This window comes from Bos indicus x Bos taurus, chromosome 28 (genome assembly GCF_003369695.1).
Source record: "Bos indicus x Bos taurus breed Angus x Brahman F1 hybrid chromosome 28, Bos_hybrid_MaternalHap_v2.0, whole genome shotgun sequence".
In the NCBI taxonomy this organism is placed as follows: Eukaryota; Metazoa; Chordata; class Mammalia; order Artiodactyla; family Bovidae; genus Bos; species Bos indicus x Bos taurus.
In genome coordinates, this window is record NC_040103.1 from 10,166,472 (window position 1) to 10,190,333 (window position 23,862).

At 39.5% G+C, this 23,862-nt stretch overlaps 1 protein-coding gene across 1 annotated transcript in view; it reads left to right on the forward strand.

Annotated features, from left to right (window-relative positions):
* The window catches only part of RYR2 (ryanodine receptor 2), an 830,352-nt gene that overhangs the window by 446,623 nt on the left and 359,867 nt on the right, over window positions 1-23,862 (forward strand). Inside the window, exons 18-19 of the mRNA XM_027531123.1 lie at window positions 22,602-22,720; window positions 23,053-23,186. Coding sequence (XP_027386924.1) covers window positions 22,602-22,720; window positions 23,053-23,186 — 253 coding nt within the window. The remainder of the gene's footprint in view (window positions 1-22,601; window positions 22,721-23,052; window positions 23,187-23,862) is intronic.

A 23,862-nucleotide genomic window follows, 5' to 3' on the forward strand; every position in this document is an offset into this window, starting at 1 on the left:
TTTATTCTGCCAATTTTTGAACTCTGTGTAACTGGAATCATGCAGAATAAATTTTTGTGTGTCTGGTTTCTTTCATTCAGTATATTTGTGAGATTCACTCACTAATTTATTTTAAAGGGCTTTAGTAAATACAAATAAAAGTCTGCATCATTGTAAAATAGTTAAAGACCATACAATCAGATATGTCTGTGTCTAACAAGAATGTTATTTTTGCATTGATGTTGTGGAGATGTACCCATGCATTCTGTGGTAAAGCAGTTTGCCTCAAGGACATCCCAAGCTGAGTCTCCTACGTCAGTTCACGTAGTATTCCATTAGTTGCTCTTCTATAGTACTAATGCCCACTTCTGTTACTTATATTTCCTCTCCATTGCCTATACTAGGGGTGAACTCCTTCAAGTCGGGGGCTCAGTTTTATTCATCTTTGTGTTCTTTGCATCTACCATACTGTCTGGCACCTAGTAGGTACTTTATAGCATTTGTTGAATGAATGGTTAAATTCACTTAAGAAAATACTTCTCAATACAGAAATAATTCCATGGCTGTGTATGATAGAGACCCATTCAGGGACATGTTTGTTGAAGTTGAATGACTAGAGAGATAGAAGTACAGATGGTTGTGGTCAAAGGAGGTTGGTTTTAAGTCAGAGAACAGAATTTCAGAGTTTAAGATTGAATAACTTAGAAATCTAATGTAAGAGAAATTTGAGTAACACTGAGTTCTAAGGCATTGCTGGATCATTGGGTGACAAAAATAAAAAAGCAGATTGTTGAGATAAAAAGGTATAATAATTATGAGACAAAGATTTCAGGGTACCACAGTGTGAGTGAGATGACTATGAATCAATATAGAATATATTCATTAAGGAAAAACTGAATAGCTACTATGAGGAAGTGATCAGATAGTAGTAAGATGATGGCAGGGATTGCAAAAATGGATAAATTCTTGATTCAAAGCATCTAGAGTTATTGGCAAGTTCCAGTGTATACAAAAAAGAGTATGCTGGTGTCTTTCACTGGCCCAGGGAGCATGTAGAAAGAGAAAGGAACAGAGCAACCTTCAGCATGAAGTATGAGTTCTATACGTTGCTTCACTTTTTAAAATATGCACAGCAAAAAGAAAAAAAAAAAACTCAAAGGAAAAGGGGAGAAAGAGAAGGAAAAAACAGAGCAGAGCATCCTTTGACCTTTTTAACAAACAAAACTTGGGTCCACTTGTCCTCACACAGTAAAGCCAGTCTATGGACACTGGGTTGGATTGAACCAACATTAAATAAATCCAGCATTTATTGCAGGATGCCAGGCTGGTGGAATGGGCAGCTCACACTCCAAAGTGTGAGTGTGATGGCTTTCGGGGAAGCCATCAACAAAAGTGGGGGTGGGAGCTGCAGAGTGCATGATCAGCTCATGCACAGTTGTCAGATTGGTTGGCATCAAGGCGAAGTCTCCAGCATCATCAGCCTTCTAGTTTCAAACAGTATAGAGTCTATATGATTGTGGTCAGCAGTTTTCATCTGGTTGGTGTGTGCTTCCTGTAAAAACAACTTAGGAATGTGTGTCAGGTCTTTATCTTTATCTTTTGGGATCTGGGAGTTTGGTGATTCAGCCATATGAAGGATTTGTCGTCTAAATTGTTACCAGTTTCCCAATTCAATGCTATTCTTTTTTTTTTTTTTTTTTTTAACATCTTCACATTTCTGAATCATTAACTCTTTTTTTAATATTAAAAGTCACATAATATACAATTTTAACCATATTTTACTGTACAATTCAGTGGCATTAATTTCATACAAATGGTAAAACTCTCACCATCATCTGTCTCCCAAATTTTTCACCTTCCTAAGCTGAAATTCTGCCCCATTAAACACTTAGCTCCCTATCTCCCCTCTCTACCCCACCCCTAGCCTCTGGCTCCTGACATTTACCAATGTGCTTTTATGAATTTGGATTTTGCTGGTGAATCTATTACTGCAAAGCAGAAATACAGACACAGATGTAGAGAACAAATGTATGGACACCAAGCAGCTGTGAGGGGTATGAATTGGAGATTGGGATTGACCTGACTACTACATATGAAGTTGGATGGCTGGTAAGGGTCCACTGTATAGCAGAGGTGGAAAAAATACAATCTCTTTTTAGGATATATATTAAGTTAACCTTAAAAATGCATTCAAGTATACATCAGTTACAGACAATACTATTTGATTCCTAATCATTAACTCTTTTAAGACTTAATGGAGGCCTGAGAGACTAAAGCAAAAGCCTTTTTACTTCAGAGAACAGGGACATCGAGACTGGTATATGGTTTCAAGCTCAGCCACACAGAGTCCACTGTTTAGTATTCAGTTCAGCCAGTTAAAGGCACGGATCTATTGGCTGCACATCCCTACTTGATGTGATCATTTCCCAATCCAGCTGCTAGTAGCAGATATTTCTACTTAAAATAGAAGCCTTGTGCTCAGAGAAGGCAAACTGAAAGTCAGGAGTAGGAAGGGTCCTTAGAGAATGCTTCCCCTCACATTCTCACTTTGGAGGAAGAAAATTGAGGCACAAAACCTTGCAATGACTGCTTTGAAATGCTGGAATTAACTTTTATAGCCAAGATGAAAACCAGCTCCCTCATATCAGGCTTGAAATATTAATATGTTCACTATGCCTGATAGCCTCCTATATTTTAAGTATCTAAAATATTTTTCACGAAACAAGTGAAAAACAAATATTTTTCTCTACTGTGGAGAGTACAGTACAAGTTTCAGTGAACTCTTTTTTTCCCCCCCTAGAGGAAGTAGAACATTGCTCAGTTTTTAAAATAGACAGAAACAATAAAGCTCTGCATATATATGTGTGTCCTCACACAGAAATAATATAAATGTATTTCAGTCATGCTGTATTGTTTACTGAGTGCTTCCACATGCATCATCTTATTTTCTCTCTATCTGGGATTGCTGAACACACATGCCCCGCTGCTTGTCAGTCTCCCAACTGTGTTAGTAGCGTCTGTATCAGAATATGAGCAGCAGAACAGAGCTGGGGGTCTGACATCTGTCACTTGCCTTCAGAAAAGGGCAGTGGAAAAAACTCAAAATAAACTTGTGCACAATTAAGTAGAAAGCTGTGAAGTCTTGAGAAGAGTCAGCAAGAGGATGTGTTAATGAAAAAAGCTTACCTTAGTTTAGGTTCCACCAGAAGTAGACCTTGAGACAAGGATCGAAAGGCAAGTTTATTTGCGATTTGAGTGGACGTGAGACAGGTAGAGAGGGTATGTTGGTAAGGCAAGTTACACCCATGGGTACTTGAGGCTTTTGTTTTTCTGGTGTGAGGGGGAATTCTGCAAACACCTGCATTAGCATTATCCCACTTGAGAGGTGAGGGAGTTGGAGTATTCATAACCAGTTTGTCTTCTGTAGTTGAGTGGCGCTGTCTCCTGAGGACATTAATTGTAGGGCTCCTCTAGCTGCTGCTGGAGTCACAGCAAATCTTAAAACAAAGAAATGCGGACTCTGGCAGTTCAAAGTAGGCAGCGTTCACCAAATAGAGAAGGTGAGAGTCTGACCAGGGCAGCATCCACTATCCTGCTGCTGCTGCTAAGTCGCTTCAGTCGTGTCTGACTCTGTGCAACCTCATGGACTGCAGCCTACCAGGCTTCTCCGTCCATGGGATTCTCCAGGCAAGAACACTGGAGTGGGTTGCTATTTCCTTCTCCAATCCACTACCCAGGCAACTGCTATTTCATTGTGATAGAAATAGGCAGCTTTCTTCTTTTTTTTAATGTTCTGCATTATCTAAAGTTGCCCAATATCACCACTGCGTAAAGCCTTATTAGACTGTCTAATCAGTTTATAAGAATATCCATTATGCATTTTTTTGGTGGGGTATGGGGGGATAAATTAGACAATGTCCCAAACTTCATGTGTGATTCTGTGTCTGGGGGGCATAAATTAGAAAATGTCCCAGACTTCCTGTGTGATTCTGTGCCTGGGCCAAATTTAATTGAAAAGACAAGATTTGTATAAAAAATACTGTTGATTGAGTTGATGTAATCCACTCAGGCTCGGTGTTTCTTTAGAATTTTTTTCAGCCCTTAAGATACTTTTTCAGAAGGTGGTTAAGAATAATCAGCTGCTCAGGAGGCTGACTATTTTTTTCTTATTTTTTATATAGTCTGTTCCCCCAGATAGTTTTGCAGGGATCAAAGTGGGCTTCTTGTGGATTCCTGCTAATTCCTCCTGTACTTAGCAAGTGCCAAGAATGGTGTTCCTTCTGGGTTTAAGCAGAATAAGGGGCTGAGAGTGGTCCTGAATTGCCAGAGTTTTGTGCTGACATACAGTACAGCTTTTGTTACCTGGAAGCATGGCAATTTAAAGCGTCCAAAGATGTCATAGCTATTTCTTACAGAGCGTAAACCAGTCATTTTTCAAAGGAAAAGCTTTGTAGCGACTGGAATAATTTGTCACAGAAGATTGTGTTTAGGAAAGTCCTCCACCTTACTATCTACTTAGGTGTAATCAGTTGAGTTAGAAAGAGTATGGGCTCACAGGATATTGTATGAGATCTAGTATTAGGGACGTAGATACAGCTAACCTTCTAAAGTGATACTAGCAATCCAAGCAACACCAGTGATACCAGAGAAAGAGACCATTTTCTAGGAGATAGCCATAAAAAAGTGTCTTTAGCTCTTGATTGAAAGCCTTTGATTTTGCAGAAAGTCAGCTATGTTAAACCCAGGAGATCATGTACCTGAACCATATAAGAAACACTGAATCAGAATCACGGTGATATTGGAGACCTTTTAAAGAAAATCTTCTATGATAGTTTTTGGGATCAATACGTGTTTGACTCTGTAATACCACACAGTGATCATTTATTTGCATCCAGAGATTTCACCTCGAGCACATTACAGTGATTGATGTTTTTAATAATGATCTTGGGTCATCAAGATATGTAAATGATGTTTAATGCTGATGGGTCACTAAATATAGGGGAACAGAATCTATATTTTTCAATGATAGTCACTGTAAATGTTTGAAATCATGATGGCACCCCACTCCATTACTCTTGCCTGGAAAATCCCATGGATGGAGGAGCCTGGTAGGCTGCAGTCCATGGGGTCGCTAAGAGTCGGGCACGACTGAGTGACTTCACTTTGACTTTTCATTTTCATGCATTGGAGAAGGAAATGACAACCCACTCCAGTGTTCTTGCCTGGAGAATCCCAGGGACGGGGGAGCCTGGTGGGCTGCCGTCTGTGGAGTCGCAGAGTTGGACACGACTGAAGTGACTTAGCAGCAGCAGCAGCATTAGAAGTTAAAGATTACTAATTTGATAGTTAGCTAAGACTTGTCAAAAATTAGTCATTTTTGAATGACACTAAAACAGTCCGTATACAGCCTACAGTATTTAGTAAAGCATTAAGTTGTAACTGGAAAGGAAAAAGAGGGAAGAGAATGGGGAATCTGGATTTGGAGGGCTTCCTGTATTTTGAATGTGAAAAATGAAAAACGTATTCTCCCAAAGTAAAGTCCAAATGAACAAGAACATTCTTTTCTGAATGCAAACATGATTCAAGTTGCTGGGTTATCCACAGTCTTTATCCTATTTCACAATGCCTTTCTACAAGCCCGTGTATGGGATTGATGGCAAACTACTTTTCTAGAAAATAGTTCTTGAAATATAAATGTTCAACTGTCTCATATTAGAGAAAAATTACCACTTTGCCACATAGAATTTATTTTATAATCATTTCCCATACTTACTGTTTAACCACATAACTTATTTCTAACAATAGGCATTAAAGTGTGAAGGAAAACTGAAAGTGACTAGGCTGAGAGCATGACTGGCTTTTTATTTTTTAATAAATTTATTTATTTTAATTGGAGGCTATTAATTTACAATATTGTGGGTTTTGCCATACATTGACATGAACCAGCCATGGGTGTACATGTGTCCCCCATCCTGACCCCCTCCCACCTCCCTCCTCATCCCATCACTCAGGGTTGTCCCAGTGCATCGGGTTTGAGTGCCCTGTTTCATGCATCGATCTTGGACTGGTCATCTGTTTCACATATGGTAATATACATGTTTCAATGCTATTTTCTCAAATCATCCTATGCTTGCCTTCTCCCACAGAGTCCAAAAGTCTGTTCTTTATATCTGTGTCTCCTTTGCTGTCTCACATATAGGGTCATTGTTGTCATCTTTCTAAATTCCATATATATGCATTAATATACTGTATTGGTGTTTTTCTTTCTGGCTTACTTCACTCTGTATAATAGGCTCCAGTTTCATCCACCTCATTAGAACTGATTCAAATGCATTTTTTTTTAATAGCTGAGTAATATTCCATTGTGTATGTGTACCACAGCTTTCTTATGATTTGTCTGCCAATGGACATCTAGGTTGCTTCCATGTCCTAGCTATTGTAAACAGTGCTGCAATGAACATTGGGGTGCACGTGTCTCTTTCAATTCTGGTTTCCTCGGTGTGTATGCCCAGCAGTGGGATTACACTGCTGGCCCAGCTGGGCCAGCTGGGTCGTCATTGGAAGGACTGATGCTGAAGCTGAAACTCCAATACTATGGCCACCTCATGGGAAGAGTTGACTCATTGGAAAATACTCTGATGCTGGGAGGGATTGGGGGCAGGAGGAGAAGGGGATGACAGAGGATGAGATGGCTGGATGGCATCACCGACTCGATGGACATGAGTTTGAATGAACTCCAGGAGTTGGTGATGGGGAGGCCTGGTGTGCTGTGATTCATGGGGTTGCAAAGAGTCGGACATGACTTAGTGACTGAACTGAAATGCAGGCAGTTTTATTTCCAGTTTTTAAAGGAATCTCCACACTGTACTCCATAGTGGCTGTACTAGTTTGCATTCCCACCAACAGTGTTAGAGGGCTTCCATTTCTCCACACCCTCTCCAGCATTTATTGTTTGTACACTTTTTGATAGCAGCCATTCTGATGAGCGTGAGACGGTACCTCATTGTCATTTTGATTTGCATTTCTCTGACAATGAGTGATGTTGAGCGTCTTTTCATGTGTTGTTTAGCCATCTGTATGTCTTCTTTGGAGAAATGTCTATTTAGTTCTTTGGCCCATTTTTTTATTGGGTCGTTTATTTTTCTGGAATTGAGCTGCATGAACCGCTTGTATATGTTTGAGATTAATTCTTTGTCAGTTGCGTCATTTGCTATTATTTTCTCCCATTCTGAAGGCTGTCTTTTCACCTTGCTTATAGTTTATTTCATTGTGCAAAAGCTTTTAAGTTTAATTAGGTCTCATTTGTTTATTTTTGCTTTTATTTCCGTTACTCTGGGAGGTGGGTTACAGGGTATCCTGCTGTGATTTATGTCAGAGAGTGTTTTGTCTATGTTTTCATCTAGGAGTTTTACAGTTTCTGGTCTTACATTTAGATCTTTAGATTGGAGAAGGCAATGGCACCCCACTCCAGTACTCCTGCCTGGAAAATCCCATGGACGGAGGAGCCTGGCAGGCTGCTGTCTGTGGGGTTGCTGAGGGTCGGACACGATTGAGCGACTTCACTTTGACTTTTCACTTTCATGCATTGAAGAAGGAAATGGCAACCCACTCCAGTGTTCTTGGCTGGAGAATCCCAGGGACGGGGGAGCCTGGTGGGCTGCCGTCTACGGGGTCGCACAGAGTCGGACACGACTGAAGTGACTTAGCAGCAGCATTTAGATCTTTAATCCATCTTGAGTTTATTTTTGTGTAAGATGTTAGAAAGTGCTCTAGTTTCACTCTTTTACAGGTGGTTGACCAGTTTTCCCAGCACCACTTGTTAAAGAGATTTTCTTTTCTCCATTGTATATTCTTGCCTCCTTTGTCAAAGATAAGGCGTCCATAGGTACATAGATTTATCTCTGGTCTTTCTATTTTGTTCCATTGATCTATATTTCTGTCTTTGTGCCAGTACCATACTGTCTTGATGACTGTAGCTTTGTTGTATATTCTGAAGTCAGGAAGGTTGATTCCTCTAATTCTGTTCTTCTTTCTCGGGATTGCTTTGGCTATTCGAGGGTTTTTGTATTTCCATACAAATTGTGGAATTATTTGCTCTAGTTCTGTGAAAAATACCGTTGGTGGCTTGATAGGGATTGCATTGAATCTATAGATTGCTTTGGGTTCTTTACTCATTTTCACCATATTGATTCTTTTGATCCATGAACATGGTATATTTCTCCATCTATTTGTGTCATCTATGTTGCCCGGAAAATCCAACAGATGGAGGAGCCTGGTAGGCTGCAGTCCATGGGGTTGCTAAGAGTCGGACACGACTGAGCGACTTCACTTTCACTTTCCACTTTCTTGCATTGGAGAAGGAAATGGCAACCCACTCCAGTGTTCTTGCCTGGAGAATCCCATGGACGGAGAAGCCTGGTAGGCTGCAGTCCATGGGGTCACACAGAGTCAGACACGACTGAAGTGACTTAGCAGCAGCAGCAGCAACAGCATGATTTCTTTCATCAGTGTTTATAGTTTTCTATTTTTGGGGGGCTGCAAAATCACTGCAGATGGTGACTGCAGCTATGAAATTAAAAGACGCTTATTCCTTGGAAGAAAAGTTATGACCAACCTAGATAGCGTATTGAAAAGCAGAGACATTACTTTGCCAACAAAGTTCCGTCTAGTCAAGGCTATGGTTTTTCCTGTGGTTATGTATGGATGTGAGAGTTGGACTGTGAAGAAAGCTGAGCGCCGAAGAATTGATGCTTTTGAACTGTGGTATTGGAGAAGACTCTTGAGAGTCCCTTGGACTGCAAGGAGATCCAACCAGTCCATCCTAAAGGAGATCAGTCCTGGGTGTTCATTGGAAGGACTGATGCTAAAGCTGAAACTCCAGTACTTTGGCCACCTCATGCAAAGAGTTGACTCATTGACAAAGACCCTGATGCTGGGAGGGATTGGGGGCAGGAGGAGAAGGGGACTACAGAGGATGAGATGGCTGGATGGCATCACTGACTCGATGGATGTGAATCTGAGTGAACTCCGGGAGTTGGTGATGGACAGGGAGGCCTGACGTGCTGCGATTCATGGGATTGCAAGGAGTCAAACATGACTGAGAAACTGAACTGAACTGACATATAGGTCTTTTGTTTCTTTAGGTAGATTTATTCCTAATTATTTTATTCTTTTTGTTTCAGTGGTGAATGGAATTGTTTCCTTAATTTCTCTTTCTGTTTTCTCATTGTTAGTTTATAGGAATGCAAGGGATTTCTGTGTGTTAATTTTATATCCTCCAACTTTACTATATTCATTGATTAGCTCTAGTAATTTTCTGGTGGGGTGTTTAGGGTTTTCTGTGTAGAGGATCATGTCATCTGCAAACAGTGAGAGTTTTACTTCTTTTTCAATCTGGATTCCTTTTAGTTATTTTTCTTCTCTGATTGCTGTGGCTAAAACTTACGAAACTATGTTGAATAGTATTGTTGAGAACGGGCACCCTTCCTGACTTTAGGGGCTCCTTTAGAAAGATGGCCTTTATAGAAAAATGGCCAGGTCTTTACACCTCATAAAGGAGCGTATATACAGAAGTGGTCTCCCTAGGCTCTAACTAACCAGCCACCTAAAAATTTAGTTGAGGGGTATGTGAAAGGGTGAATTCCCAAGGGCGGGTGGTCAGTTGGCACCTCTTATGGTCGCTTCCCTGTCCTTGGAGGATTCTAGTACTCTCCTAAAATTATACTGGCTCCAGCCTCCTGGGCTGCTGCTACCCATTTTGCAGCCAAGGGTAAGCAGTTGTTTGACAGCAGCCTTATATTAAGACTTGTCCCACCTATCCTGGGTACTTGGCTACAGCCAGTATCTCCACCAATTCAAGACAGCCTTTGTCTCCCAGGGGTTTTCTTGGGCAGTTCCTAGAATTCAGATTTCCATCCTGCCTCTTTAGAGTCTCCATAGTTGTTTTGAAGATGGGAGTGTTCACTCCTTTTGCTGTTTTTGTTTCTCCCTGCATGTAGTCTTTTAGGGTGGCATTCCACAAAATCCAGGCTTCCCAGGTGACACAGTGGTAAAGAGTCTGCCTGCCAATGCAGGAGATGTAGGAGACATGGGTTCAGTTCCTGGTTCTGGAAGACCCCTTGGAGGAGGAAATAGCAGTATTCTAGCCTGGAGAATCCCATGGATGGAGGAGCCTGGTGGGCTACAGTCTATGGGACCACAAAGTGTTGGACACAGCTGAACGACTGAGACTCATCTACTCTACAGAATCCTGGTTAACTAGAGAAATAAAAGAGGAAATCTTTTCTTACAATAGCTGTATAATCCAGGAAGGACTCACTTAATAAAAATTGTGTATTAAAAACAAAATCACAGTGATCTCTACATTTTACAGGATTGGTTTCTAGTCCTCTTGGGTACTGAACTTCTGTCCCATTGCCATGGACAGAAATGAAGTTTCACCTTTTATTTTTAATTTTGTTGAAGTATAGTTGATTTACACATGAGCTTTTCTGTGTTGCTGCTGATCAATGGGTTTTTATTTTTTCCTGAAATTTTCTTCTAATCAGAGTTGTACATTCAGCATTTCTCTACTTTTTTCTATTTTTTAATTTTTATCCTCTGTTTAAAGGGAAACATAGTTTATAATGTTTCCTTACTGGTCCTTTTTATTTCACTTTATTTGTTTCTTATGTAATTTTGTTACAACCATAAAATAGTAACAGGTGTTTATATAACAATACTTGGATCCAAACCCTGTTCTAAAAACTTTGCATGTATTATTTCTCACAACTGATTCCAGAGGGTCTCCTGTGTTAGAGTCGCTACCAGTCTGATTCTTTTCACTCCTTCTCTGAAATGGACTGGTGAAAGTTTACCAGTGACTCTGGGTAAAATCTCCTGATTAGATTCTTCCTGGTAGGCAAAGTTAGACCAAATACAAGAATTCTGCTCTGTGGCTTATTTCCCGTTTTTCCATACAGACTCTCAACAAATTTGGTTCAATCCTGGAAAGCCTTGGGCATGAGCCATGATCAGAAAGTAGGGCAGTTAAGTTTGATCCCAGATGGAGCTCTCCTAGTTTTAGAAGCCAAGTAACAAGCATGTAAGTCTCATGATAAAAAGCAAACTGAGCCATACTTCACCTGCAGGAAACGCTGTGAGGAGCATACTGTCCCATCCCAGCACTTGGATGTTTCCAGTATCATTAAGTTCTTTCCAGACACTTCGTTACATCCTCAAAGATTTTTCTTGCTCATGACAATATAAACAATTCAGGAAGTTACAGCCATAAACATTTTAAGGCAAATGGCTCTGAGAGTAGAGTTTATAGCAAGATCGTGTAAAAGCCTTTCACACCTGATTCAAGATGGGTTTTTGTGTATGTTTGCCTGGTATGTAGGACTCACTCAGGTTTTTAGTTCCTTTAAATGAAACTGTTCCATATACACATGTAGGTGTGGTGTGTTCTTGGGAGGAGGTGAGTTCAGGATCTTCCAACGTCACTTTTAGTCTTTCCGTTCAGTCGCTCTGTCATGTCTGACTCTTTGCGACCCCATGGACTGCAGCATGCCAGGCATGCCAATGTCGCTGGCTTGAACCAGAACCTAGAAATATTTTCTACTTTAAAAGTTTTATGTGCTCCTTTCATTGAGTGGACTAAATTTTGGAAGAGAAGAACAGTTGACCCTTGAACATCCTGGGGCTCACGGTTGCCAACTATCTGTGCTACTGAAAATCCATGTGTAACTTTACAGTTGGCTCTGTATGTGCAGTTCTGCATCCACAGATTAAATCAGCCTTGGATCATGTACCACTGTAGTACATATTTAGTGGAAAAAATCCACATAGAAGTGGGCTTGCCAGTTCAAACTGAGTTGTACATACTCCAGCAATAACTCGCACTAACATCCTGATGTGATAACTTCTGATGTTTTTTGAAATGGATGTATTATTATACCAATAAATATACTTTACATAGTTGCAATCCTAATATATATCCAGTTTTGTATCTAGTCTTGAAAGTTTATATTATACATTTCTGTGTCATTATTAGAAACTTCACAAATCATTTCTATAAAAGTTTTTATGTTGCAGAAACCAGTACTCAAGAAACCAAGCACCACACTCAGAGAGTTGGAGAATTCAGGTTTATTATGCCGGCAGGCCCAGAGGAGTTAACACTCTAAGCTCTGAGCCCTGAACAAACGGGTTACAGAGTTTTTATAGACAGACTGTAGTAGGCAATGGCACCCCACTCCAGTACTCTTGCCTGGAAAATCCGATGGACGGAGGAGCCTGGTAGGCTGCAGTCCATGGGGTCGCTAAGAGTCGGGCACGACTGAGTGACTTCACTTTCACTTTTCACTTTCATGCATTGGAGAAGGAAATGGCAACCCACTCCAGTGTTCTTGCCTGGAGAATCCCAGGGACGGGGGAGCCTGGTGGGCTGCTGTCTATGGGGTTGCACAGAGTCGGACACGACTGAAGCAACTTAGCAGTAGCAGTAGTGGGCAACACTAGCTGTTAATAGGCTGGTTTAAACTAAGGGGTCTCATGCTTGTAGGAACAGTGGTCACGATGGGCAGGGGGATGCCTGACCTGGATAGGCATGATTAAGCAGGTTTGCAGGGGCTGGGCGATTGCAAAGAGCAGGGCAAGAGTGAGTGAGATAAACTCCAGTTCCTAGTATTGCAAATCCTCACTTTTTGAGACTACATGACCTACGTGATCCAGACTTTGAAAGGGGCAGGTGAGTTACAGAGGCAAAAGGAGGTAAAATTTTAACTCTTCCTCTTCACTCCCCTCTCTTGATGCTTCTATCACTTGTAGAAAGCATCATCTCATGTTTTGGTAGGATATTCAAGGCTCCCCATCATTTAGGAGCTATATTGAGCTATTACCATTGTAACTTTATGGATTCAATCCAAGAGGTTGTGAAATGGGTAATTGCATTGAGAATACAGGGCCAAACAAGACTGCCACAAAGAACATGAAGAGAGGACTGGCTAAAGGGAGGAGTCACAATGTTCAGCTCCAGATATTGTTCCAGTTGCCCCAGGAGTTTGCTAGTTCCTCTCTCCTTTTTATGATCCATTGATAATTTGATAGCTGGATCCTCAGGCTTCCACCACATGTTGACCAGCCAGCTGCTGGAGTGTGGCTGGAGCAAGGCTGTAGAATCCTTAAGCTTCTGCAGTGTGTTGACTAGTCAGCTCCTGGAGCGACTAGAGCAGGGCTCAGCATCCTTCATGGGTGAGGGTCATTATTTTTGGAACCAGCCCTTGAGGTTTTTGGGGTCCTGAACTGCTTTCCAGGTGTCCTCATCACAGGAAGTCTGTCTTCTTGACTCTGGTGTGGTGGATCCAAGGGACGACACCCATAACTTTATCAGCAGTAGGGGTTGTTAGGACGACCATGTGAGGGCCTGTCCAAACTGGCTGAAGTGGTTCCTTTTTCCAATCTTTAACCCATCCCTCATCTCCTGACTGAAAAGGGTGAACTCAGTTGCCTGGTGGAATGGGTGTCCTTTCTCAGGTTTCTCGGGCGATATGGTGGAAGACTTCTCCCAGGGCCTGGAGGTGTTGGGACATCTCCAGGTCAGCTAGTTGTTGGTGGTCTCCCTTGAGCTTTATTAATCACTGGAGGTGGTCTCCCATATAAGATCTCAAAGGGAGAATAGCCTGAGGACCTTGGGGTTCATTTACGGAGGGCAATGAGAGTCCACAGAGTAAGGCAGCTTGTTCTAGCACTGTCTGGGTGTTGGCTGGGGGATATTCTTGTCATACTAGTACTTGGAGAAACAAACTTATCAAGAAAGTTACAGATATATGGCCCAAAGATTAATAGATGTAGGAAAGCTGCTGAGGTGCTAGCTAGGAGAACCAGGTCCAGACGTTGGTTCGTGACATTAGTGTTTCTCTAGGTATGAGAAGATGCAAGAATTTGGACTCATACAAATCTTTACCTGAAAACATCTGACTATCTGGAGGCCTGTTTTTCTGGATTTTCTCAGAGCACAGAGTGCCTTATTTCTTGTCTCCACCCTGAACTCCTTTCAAGGGGGTGTTGAAGGTCAGCATCTTGTAGTGGTCATGACTTAATCTTTGTAGAGGTAGCTGGCAAGGGCTAACTTCCAGTCAGCAGGGCCCCTTTATAGCCACATATTTGACCGTGTTTGGGGGCATTTCATGGTCATTGTGTCCCGCGGTGCTGGGAAGGCTCTTTCCCAGGTCTAACGAAGATTCCATTGACAGGCCACTCAATGTGTTATCACTAAACCAGGCCTTGTAAGTAGCAAAACTCTCTGGAACATACCTGTCTTACTAACTTCTTGGCCCAAGAAAATATTTTCTCTTGTTGCTTCTTCCCATATCTAGAGTTACATTATTATAATTATTGATCTCATAGGGAACTACGTATCAGCATTTTATCACAGGCTCAGTCACACATTTGGTAACATAAGAGATAATCTTCTGAAACAAGCTACATAGAAAATAATATAGCTAGCAGTCATAAGTAAGTTCACAAGCAAGGATTTAAGTCAAGAACTTCCACTAGGTATAGCACAGTATACCCCAGGTCATCTGTCTCCGTTAAATGATTATGAAGTGAAGTGAAGAAGTGAAGTGAAGTCACTCAGTCGTGTCCAACGCTTTGCGACCCCATGGACTGTAGCCTACCAGGCTCCTCCCTCCATGGGATTCTCCAGGCAAGAGTACCGGAGTGGGTTGCCATTTCCTTCTCCAGTGGATCTTCCTGACCCAGGGATCAAACCCGGGTCTCTCTCATTCCACGCAGACACTTTAACCTCTGAGCCACCCAAGTGTTAATCTCCTGGTTGTATATCATGGAGCATCTGACCTTTATCCAAAGACTGAGATAAGCTTTAGAAACAATTTTAAGAGTATTCTTTTTAATAATTTAATTAAACCTTTTAGCAATAGAACATAACAAGAAACTATCTCACAAGTGAGTCTTAGTAAGCACAGACTTTAATTAACGAAACTAGAACTTAAGGTTTAGTGAAACAGAATTTTTTCTTTTTTTGAAGAACTCACTGTGAGGGTATTAACAGTGTAGCCAGGTAAGGCTTTAACCCATCAAATAAAAATGAGGTCTGTCAGGGAGCTGGGAAAAGCCAAGCATCTGTCTTGGATTTCCCATAGCCCTGGCTCTTTGATTTTCAGCTGTTGTTTATCCATTTTTAATTTCCTGATTTAAGAGCAGACTATCGCCATGTTTTCAGGACATCTGGGTTATTTTTTGTAGAAGCAGAATGAGCTTTGTCTACATGTACCATAATCTTAAACAATGTTTATTTACTTTACCAAAGAAACAAAAAGACTTTAAAAGCATATATATCACTTAAAGGCAAAGAAATTCATAATCTGTTATCGAAACCTGCATTTTAAGAAAACTTTGTTCTCTAAACAGAAAGAAGACCAAATTCCAGTCTGATACTAGCTTACTGTTAATAACAAAATTTTTTTTTATCTGTTTAATCTTAGAAAGTCTTTTCCATAAATCTTGAAGAACTAGCAGTATTCTTCTAAAGGCATGAGAGTAAAACCATAGAAGGCATGTTTAAAATCTGATTCTATTGCAATTGACAAAGAAACCTGGTTATAACACTTTAATATGATAACTAGAATTATGTGACCATATTTTATCAGGGCATATCAGATCTATATGAATTTCACATAATTTTAGAATATCTACATTAGTAACATCAACCGTACAGCATAACCTGAAAAGATTTTTCACCCCTTTAACAGTACTTCCCATGTAATTTAACATGTTCAATGAACCTAGGTAGCTTAATAGCTCTTTGGGATGTCTCAGGGGCCCTCTGAAGCATCCCAAAGTTAGCTAGCAGTCAAGTTATTTAGGAAGTTTTGTCGGTAAATATCAAAAGGGTTTATAACAGTCACATAGGATCATATAAGTTACTGTGAAATAATAGTTATTTACTTAGCTAAAGTTAACAAAAGATTTCAAAGGTAAATATAGAACAGAGCAATTAAGAGGTAATAAAACTTAAATCTATTATTAAAAGCATTCAACATCTGAAGAAAGTATGTCCTCTTAACAAAGAGAAAGGCCGAATTTAGGTTTTTGCACCAGCTTACTTTAAACTCACTTAGGTAAGCTTAATTAAATTTATTTTAAACTTAGTCAGTCCTAACCATGTGCAAAACTTTTTCATGGTTCACCTTCCACAAATCTTTTAATCACTTTGTGTAACAGCCACCCGTAAGTCAGACCTACTTTCTTTTCCCTTTATAAAATGTAATTTTATTTTTTATATCTTCTTTATTAAAAACATACATCCTACTTTCTTATTAGATCAGCAAACATTAATACTAATATTTAATATTGATATTTAATATTGACTATTTCCTAATTCACTTGAATTTGAAATTTATTTAGGTTAATTTTTCTTGTATTTAGAATTGTTTGATTTGTAAGTGCTTACTTTTCTTTAGGCCAATTAAATTAGAACTCATTTACAACTTCAACAATATTATCAGAAAAAAGACATATACTGAGACATACATAAATCCAGACAGACAGACTGACAGAGATCTTACAGTTTTCTGTTTGAGATTTAAAATACCTCTTTGACACCTCCCCCCCAACCTTTTTTTTTTTTTTTCCCACTTCACTTTCTAATTTGCCCAAGGGTGAGGTCTCAGGCAAAGCTGGCTGTGTATTTCAAGGACATGGAAAGGGTTAACTTCAAGCTTTTCCCTGGGCAGGTCTTTTTACAAGCTAATTGTTTTTAATCGCATATGCAAGAAGAATTGGTTTTGTAGTTTCCAAAAAGAAAAATTTCTCTCACTCCATTCTAACAATCAGGCACTCACAATCATTCGGAGACTATCACAACGCCTCCCTTCTCCTGAGTCCCCAGATTTCCTTAACTGTTGGGCCCTTCCTGGGAGCCCCAAGGAGGTTATCAGTCATGATGCCTCCCTTCCTCCTGAGTCTATAGGTTTCTTTAGCAGTTGGTCCCTTTCTGGGAGCTCTAAGGAGGTTATCAGTCATGATGCCTCTTTTCCTCCTGAGTCCCCAGGTCTCCCTATCTGATGCTCCCTTCCTGCGAGCCCCAACGAGGTAATCAGTTGTTGGGATAGGTTCCTGCTTGGGGAGCGGCCCCGGAGCCTCACCTTATCCCGTGGCCATTCCTGGCGAGTTGGTCCGTCCCTCTACTGAGTCCAGTTGGGGTGCAGCTGTCGGGAGAGTCAGAACACTGGTCCAAAAGAGACCCTGAATACCATCAGGTGGTGCGCCTCCTCGTTTGTCTCAGGGTTCCTTCACTCCAGCCAGGCCGAGCCACCAGTCGGGCTGCTCAAGGGCCCGGCATGGTTGGAATCTCTCCGGGGCCTCCAGAAATGTTGCAGAAACCAGTACTGGAGAAACTAAGCACCACACTTGGAGAGTTGGAGAACTCAGGTTTATTATGCTGGCAGGCCCAGAGGAGTTAACACTCCAAGCTCTGAGCCCCAAACAAAGGGATTACAGAGTTTTTATAGACAGACTGTAGTGGGCAACACCAGTTGTTTTAAACTAAGGGGTTTTAAACTAAGAGGTTTAAACTAAGGCTGGTTTAAACTAAGGGGTTTTTGCACATGGGAGAACAGTGGTTAAGATGGGGAGGGTGATGCCTGGCCTGGACAGGTATGATTAAGCAGGTTTGCAGGGGCTGGGCGATTGCAAAGAGCAGGACAAGAGTGAGTGAGATAAACTCCAGTTCCTCGTATGGCAAGTCCCCACTTTCTGAGACTATGTGACCTACATGATTCAGACTTTGCAAAGGGCAAGGTGAGTTACAGAGGCAAAAGGAAGTAAAATTTTAACTTTTCCTCTTCAATTAAATTTATAAAATAAAGTTTTTGTCGTATTTGGGTGTTTTTTTTTTTTTTTTTTTTTTTTTAACACCATGTGGCATACTCATAATTCTTTCATTCAGATAATTCTGTTATAATCTACCAAGGTTTCAAGTTTTTCTTTGAGAAGCTCACCGTAAGTTTTATGTGGTATTGCCATTCTTGGGTCTTATTCAGTGAATTTAAAATTTAAATGTTAAATCATCTTTAGTCAACTATTCCCATTATACTGTTTAGCATTGTTTCTCTCGTTTTTTAAACAGGCTTTTGAGGCATATATCAGCATGATTTATATAGACGCATATTGCTGTCAGTCTTGCTAGTCTTGACTTTTTGAAAATTATTCTTTTTCTGTTTCTAGTTTGTTTTCCTTTAGAAATTTCTTATTATAAAAAAAAAAAGTTTACCTGCATTTTATTCCAACAGTTGAAATTAAAAACTGTTTTCTTCCACTTTTTATTTTCAGAATCAGAGGTTTTGACTTAAAAAATAATGACAACCTAGAAGTTGAGTTATGTTTTCTTCTGTGGGAATTTGTAGGACTTCAGGCCTGGGAGACAGCATCTCAAGTAACTCTGAGACAAGTGCTCCCAGGAGGCAAGGGGAGGAGCCAGGTTATATAAAAGTTTTATAGTAAAGGGCAGGCAGTCTGACCATTAAAATATTATTGTTAATGAAAGAAAACCAGATATACCAACTTAAGGAATTTACTGCTTCTCTGTATATGGCGAGATGCAAGAGTCTGGGCTACTGAAATCATTCCTTTGATATGTAACCTCACCTATCTGGGTTTTTCACATCCTGAGCTCCCTTGGGGCTCACCTTAGGGAGTGGCTGCAGCCTGATGGCTGTTGTATTGCAGATATTCTTCCCCTTCCTAAGTGCCCTTAGGGCTCACCAGCTCATCTTGGAGGGCTGGAATTGCTGAGGACTGTAACATCCTTATTTATTGGTATGGCAGGAAAAATTTCATTTCTCAGTGGCAGTTAATTCTTTTCAACTGTTTGCTTATTTGTTGGATCTGATATGGCTCCATTGGAAAAAAAAACTTTTGATAATAACTCAAAACTCTGAAAACCCATTAAAATAGGCTGAACATGAGAAAAATCAGAGATTTATTTTCACATTGCTATTCTTGCATTTTTGATATGTGCCATTCTTTCCAAAAATTTAGTCTTTAATCTTTTCTAATATACTTAGGTGTGTAAATGCTATTGGCTTTCATGAATGTTTATTTACAGAAATAATTGATTTTTTAAAATCTACTACCTGTTTTTTTCTTAATAATTACATTTATATCAGAGATTGGCAAACTTTTCTTTTCTTTTTTTTTTTTCTTTTATTTTATTTTTAAACTTTACATAATTGTATTAGTTTTGCCAAATATCAAAATGAATCCATCACAGGTATACATGTGCTCCCCATCCTGAACCCTCCTCCCTCCTCCCTCCCCATACCATCCCTCTGGGTCATCCCAGTGCACTAGCCCCAAGCATCCAGTATTGTGCATTGAACCTGGACTGGCATCTCGTTTCATACATGATATTTTACATGTTTCAATGCCATTCTCCCAAATCTTCCCACCCTCTCCCTCTCCCACAGAGTCCATAAGACTGTTCCATACATCAGCGTCACTTTTGCTGTCTCGTACACAGGGTTATTGTTATCATCTTTCTAAATTCCATATATATGCGTTAGTATACTGTATTGGTGTTTTTCCTTCTGGCTTACTTCACTCTGTATAATAGGCTCCAGTTTCATCCACCTCATTAGAACTGATTCAAATGTATTCTTTTTAATAGCTGAGTAATACTCCATTGTGTATATGTACCACAGCTTGCTTATCCATTCATCTGCTGATGGACATCTAGGTTGCTTCCATGTCCTGGCTATTATAAACAGTGCTGCAATGAACACTGGGGTACATGTGTCTCTTTCCCTTCTGGTTTCCTCAGTGTGTATACCCAGCAGTGGGATTGCTGGATCATAAGGCAGTTCTATTTCCAGTTTTTTAAGGAATCTCCACACTGTTCTCCATAGTGGCTGTACTAGTTTGCATTCCCACCAACAATGTAAGAGGGTTCCCTTTTCTCCACACCCTCTCCAACATTTATTATTTGTAGAGTTTTGGATCGCAGCCATTCTGACTGGTGTGAAATGGTACCTCATAGTGGTCTTGATTTGCATTTCTCTGATAATGAGTGATGTTGAGCATCTTTTCATGTGTTTGTTATCCATCTGTATGTCTTCTTTGGAGAAATGTCTATTTAGTTCTTTGGCCCATTTTTTGATTGGGTCATTTATTTTTCTGGAGTTGAGCTGTAGGAGTTGCTTGTATATTTTTGAGATTAGTTGTTTGTCAGTTGCTTCATTTGCTATTATTTTCTCCCATTCTGAAGGCTGTCTTTTCACCTTGCTGATAGTTTCCTTTGATGTGCAGAAGCTTTTAAGGTTAATTAGGTCCCATTTGTTTATTTTTGCTTTTATTTCCGATATTCTGGGAGGTGGGTCATAGAGGATCCTGCTGTGATGTATGTCAGAGAGTGTTTTGCCTATGTTCTCCTCTAGGAGTTTTATAGTTTCTGGTCTTATGTTTAGATCTTTAATCCATTTTGAGTTTATTTTTGTGTATGGTGTTAGAAAGTGTTCTAGTTTCATTCTTTTACAAGTGGTTGACCAGTTTTCCCAGCACCACTTGTTAAAGAGATTGTCTTTAATCCATTGTATATTCTTGCCTCCTTTGTCAAAGATAAGGTGTCCATATGTGCGTGGATTTATCTCTGGGCTTTCTATTTTGTTCCATTGATCTATATTTCTGTCTTTGTGCCAGTACCATACTGTCTTGATAACTGTGGCTTTGTAGTAGAGCCTGAAGTCAGGTAAGTTGATTCCTCCAGTTCCATTCTTCTTTCTCAAGATCGCTTTGGCTATTCGAGGTTTTTTGTATTTCCATACAAATTGTGAAATTATTTGTTCTAGCTCTGTGAAGAATACTGTTGGTAGCTTGATAGGGATTGCATTGAATCTATAGATTGCTTTGGGTAGTAGCAAACTTTTTATGTAAAAGGCCAGATAGTAAATATTTTAGGCTCTGGGATCACAGGGCTTTGTTGCTGTAGCCACTCAACTCTGCCTTTTTAGTGCAAAGGCACCCTTTGTATTATTTTATGTTTCTCATGCTGTGGAGACTAAGAAACATTTTCTACTGTAAACATCCAGGAGAGTGAATGAGCTCCATTGGTTAGGATGCACTGCTGCAGAGTCATACTTTTACTGCCAAGAAGATGTGTCAATGAATGGATGTGTATACACAGTACAACATTATTTATAAATATAGCCAGCCATGTGCTCTATAGTAATATGAAATAGGAAGAAAACAAAAAACATCAGAATGACATATGACATCAGGATGACTAATCTATTAAAAATGCTTTTCCCTTTCTGTTATTTTAGTTTCTTTGTGCTTGGAATAAAGGAGTTTATTTTATTGCTTACTTTTTTAATAGCAGAAATAATTTCCACAACTTTATATAAAAATCTTCTTTAATTTATCCATTAGTGTATTGTATGATTATTTTCTACTTTCTTTGATTTTCAACTGCAATGGATTTTTGGTATACAACAACAGATATTGAACCACACCAAAAATTAATTTAACCTTTTTGGGTATTTTTTTTTCACCAAATTTACATTTATATATTTTGAAGAATTAAGTCATTGGTGAAGAAATTAGCATTAACAGCCCTTGTAATGGATTGGGGCTCAGATCAAGTGTCATTTGTGACAATTATAGTGAATTACTTCTATACAATTTGTACACCTGAGTACTTTACATTTCTGTTCTAAGAAAGTGATCTCCATTTGAAACGAATAAACCTTTCTACAAGGTTCCTTTGAGATCCTTTTTAGTACTATGTAGCTCTCAGACAGTGATCACAGGTTCTAATTTTATGTTTAATTGCTGCAAATGAGCTACATTCTCTCTGTTGACAAGGCAGCCTTGCTTTGAAAGTACAAATACACATGGACCCATTTAGCTTTGCAATTTCACACGAAAATTTCTGATAATGAGATTTATTTCTAATTTCTGTTTTAAACTGTAAGAAAATATATATTCTATTTTGTCCTCTCTGATGACTATTGCCCCAAAATATCACCATTCTTATTCAGGTTTTAAATACTGTATTTTTCTTTTTGTGTAATCTTGTATATTTCTCTTGTTCTGTAAACCAAGAAACATTTTTGACTTTAAATCTCCAGAAGAATGTAATGATCTCCATGGGTTAGATGCATTGCTGCAGAATTATGCTTTTAGCGTCTGAAATCTTCCTAAACTGGCCATAATCTACCTGTTCCATCTCCTACTGGCTTTGTACCTCAGGCACATCAGCTCTGCCCAGCATTCAAGACTTCAGTCAACCCATGTTTCCCGTCTGGAAAATGGTCGTGCATGAGTTCTCTGTGGCCCCACTTAAATGTTACTTCCTTTCATTTCTCTATAGGCAGGGTTACCTGCTTACTTAGCTGAACACTGTATATTTGCGTTGTTCTCACTTGTTATCATATTTGGTTACCAACCCTGCCTCCCAGACACCAGCTGTCCCTAATCACAGATATTCGGAGACAAACGCATTGAGCTCATAATTGTACTATGTTCAGTCAACACCTCAATAAACACATAGAGAGGAGCAAAGTCACTGATCATTGTAGACTAATTAATCATATTGCCCCCTTTCTTTATTTTCTGTTTAGGTATTCTTGAAGTTTTACACTGTGTGTTAGTAGAAAGTCCAGAAGCTCTAAATATTATTAAAGAAGGCCATATAAAATCCATTATCTCACTTTTAGACAAGCATGGAAGAAATCACAAGGTAAGTGAACCATTTTATTGCCTGAAATGAATTCTGGAATAATTTCAAACATACTCTTTAAAAAGATAATTTTTAAAAGGTGTGTCACATTTTTCATGTTTTTTACTTTTTAATTTCCATCAGATAATACTATGTAGTGCTTATGCATAGCACCAGTGGGAGAATGGAGCAGTTCTCAGGTAGTGGAAAATAAGTGGACACATTGCTATCAGGTTTAAAGTGACTGGGTCAGAGGTACCTGGAGGGAATGTGTTTCTGTTTGTGGAAATTACTGCTGATGCTTGAATCTGAAAAGGGAATGAGAGCCAGCTGAAAGGGATTTCACTTTTCAGGTTCTGGATGTCTTATGCTCTCTCTGTGTTTGCCATGGAGTAGCAGTCCGTTCTAACCAGCATCTCATCTGTGACAATCTTCTGCCAGGAAGAGACCTGTTATTGCAGACACGCCTTGTGAACCACGTGAGCAGGTAGGTTCAGATAGACCATGTCACCAAATTGGTTGTATAACAAGAATTCAGATATCCAAAATACAATAAATTCCACAAATCAGTGAAACTACATTTCCAGTTAGATCTACTTTCCAAGGTGTCAGACGTTCATTGGGTACTCTGTGCCAGCCACAATGCCAGATTTTTTATAAGCATTCTACACTGTTTGTGTGTGCATGAAGTATTACTATTATCTGTGTTTTATAAATTAAAATGTTTGAACTGAAAATGAGACTTGAGTCTAATTCCAGAGATTGAGCTCTTAACCACCATGCTATAATGCCTTCCATATGTAATAATGATAATATTGAATATAATTAAGAAGACATTATGTGTGATAGCAATGACTTTGATACACTTAGCACAGTTTTTAGCAGCTTTCCAGGAAATACTTGCTACTTCACCATGTTTCAAACAAAAATGTGGGGTTTAGAATGTATTTCTCCTCTGTGTTTGTTTTTTTTTTAAACACAAATATATTGTATTTTTTTTAAGATTGCTTTGAGACTTCCTTTATTGTTCTTTCTATACTAGACCTGTTGTTAATGAGTGGTATTCCTGAGACTTTTTCTAATCCCTAATGTTAATTTAGAGTTAGGATCTCTTCATAAATTGCAATTAAAATACAACTAACTAGAGACTCCTCACAGCGAGA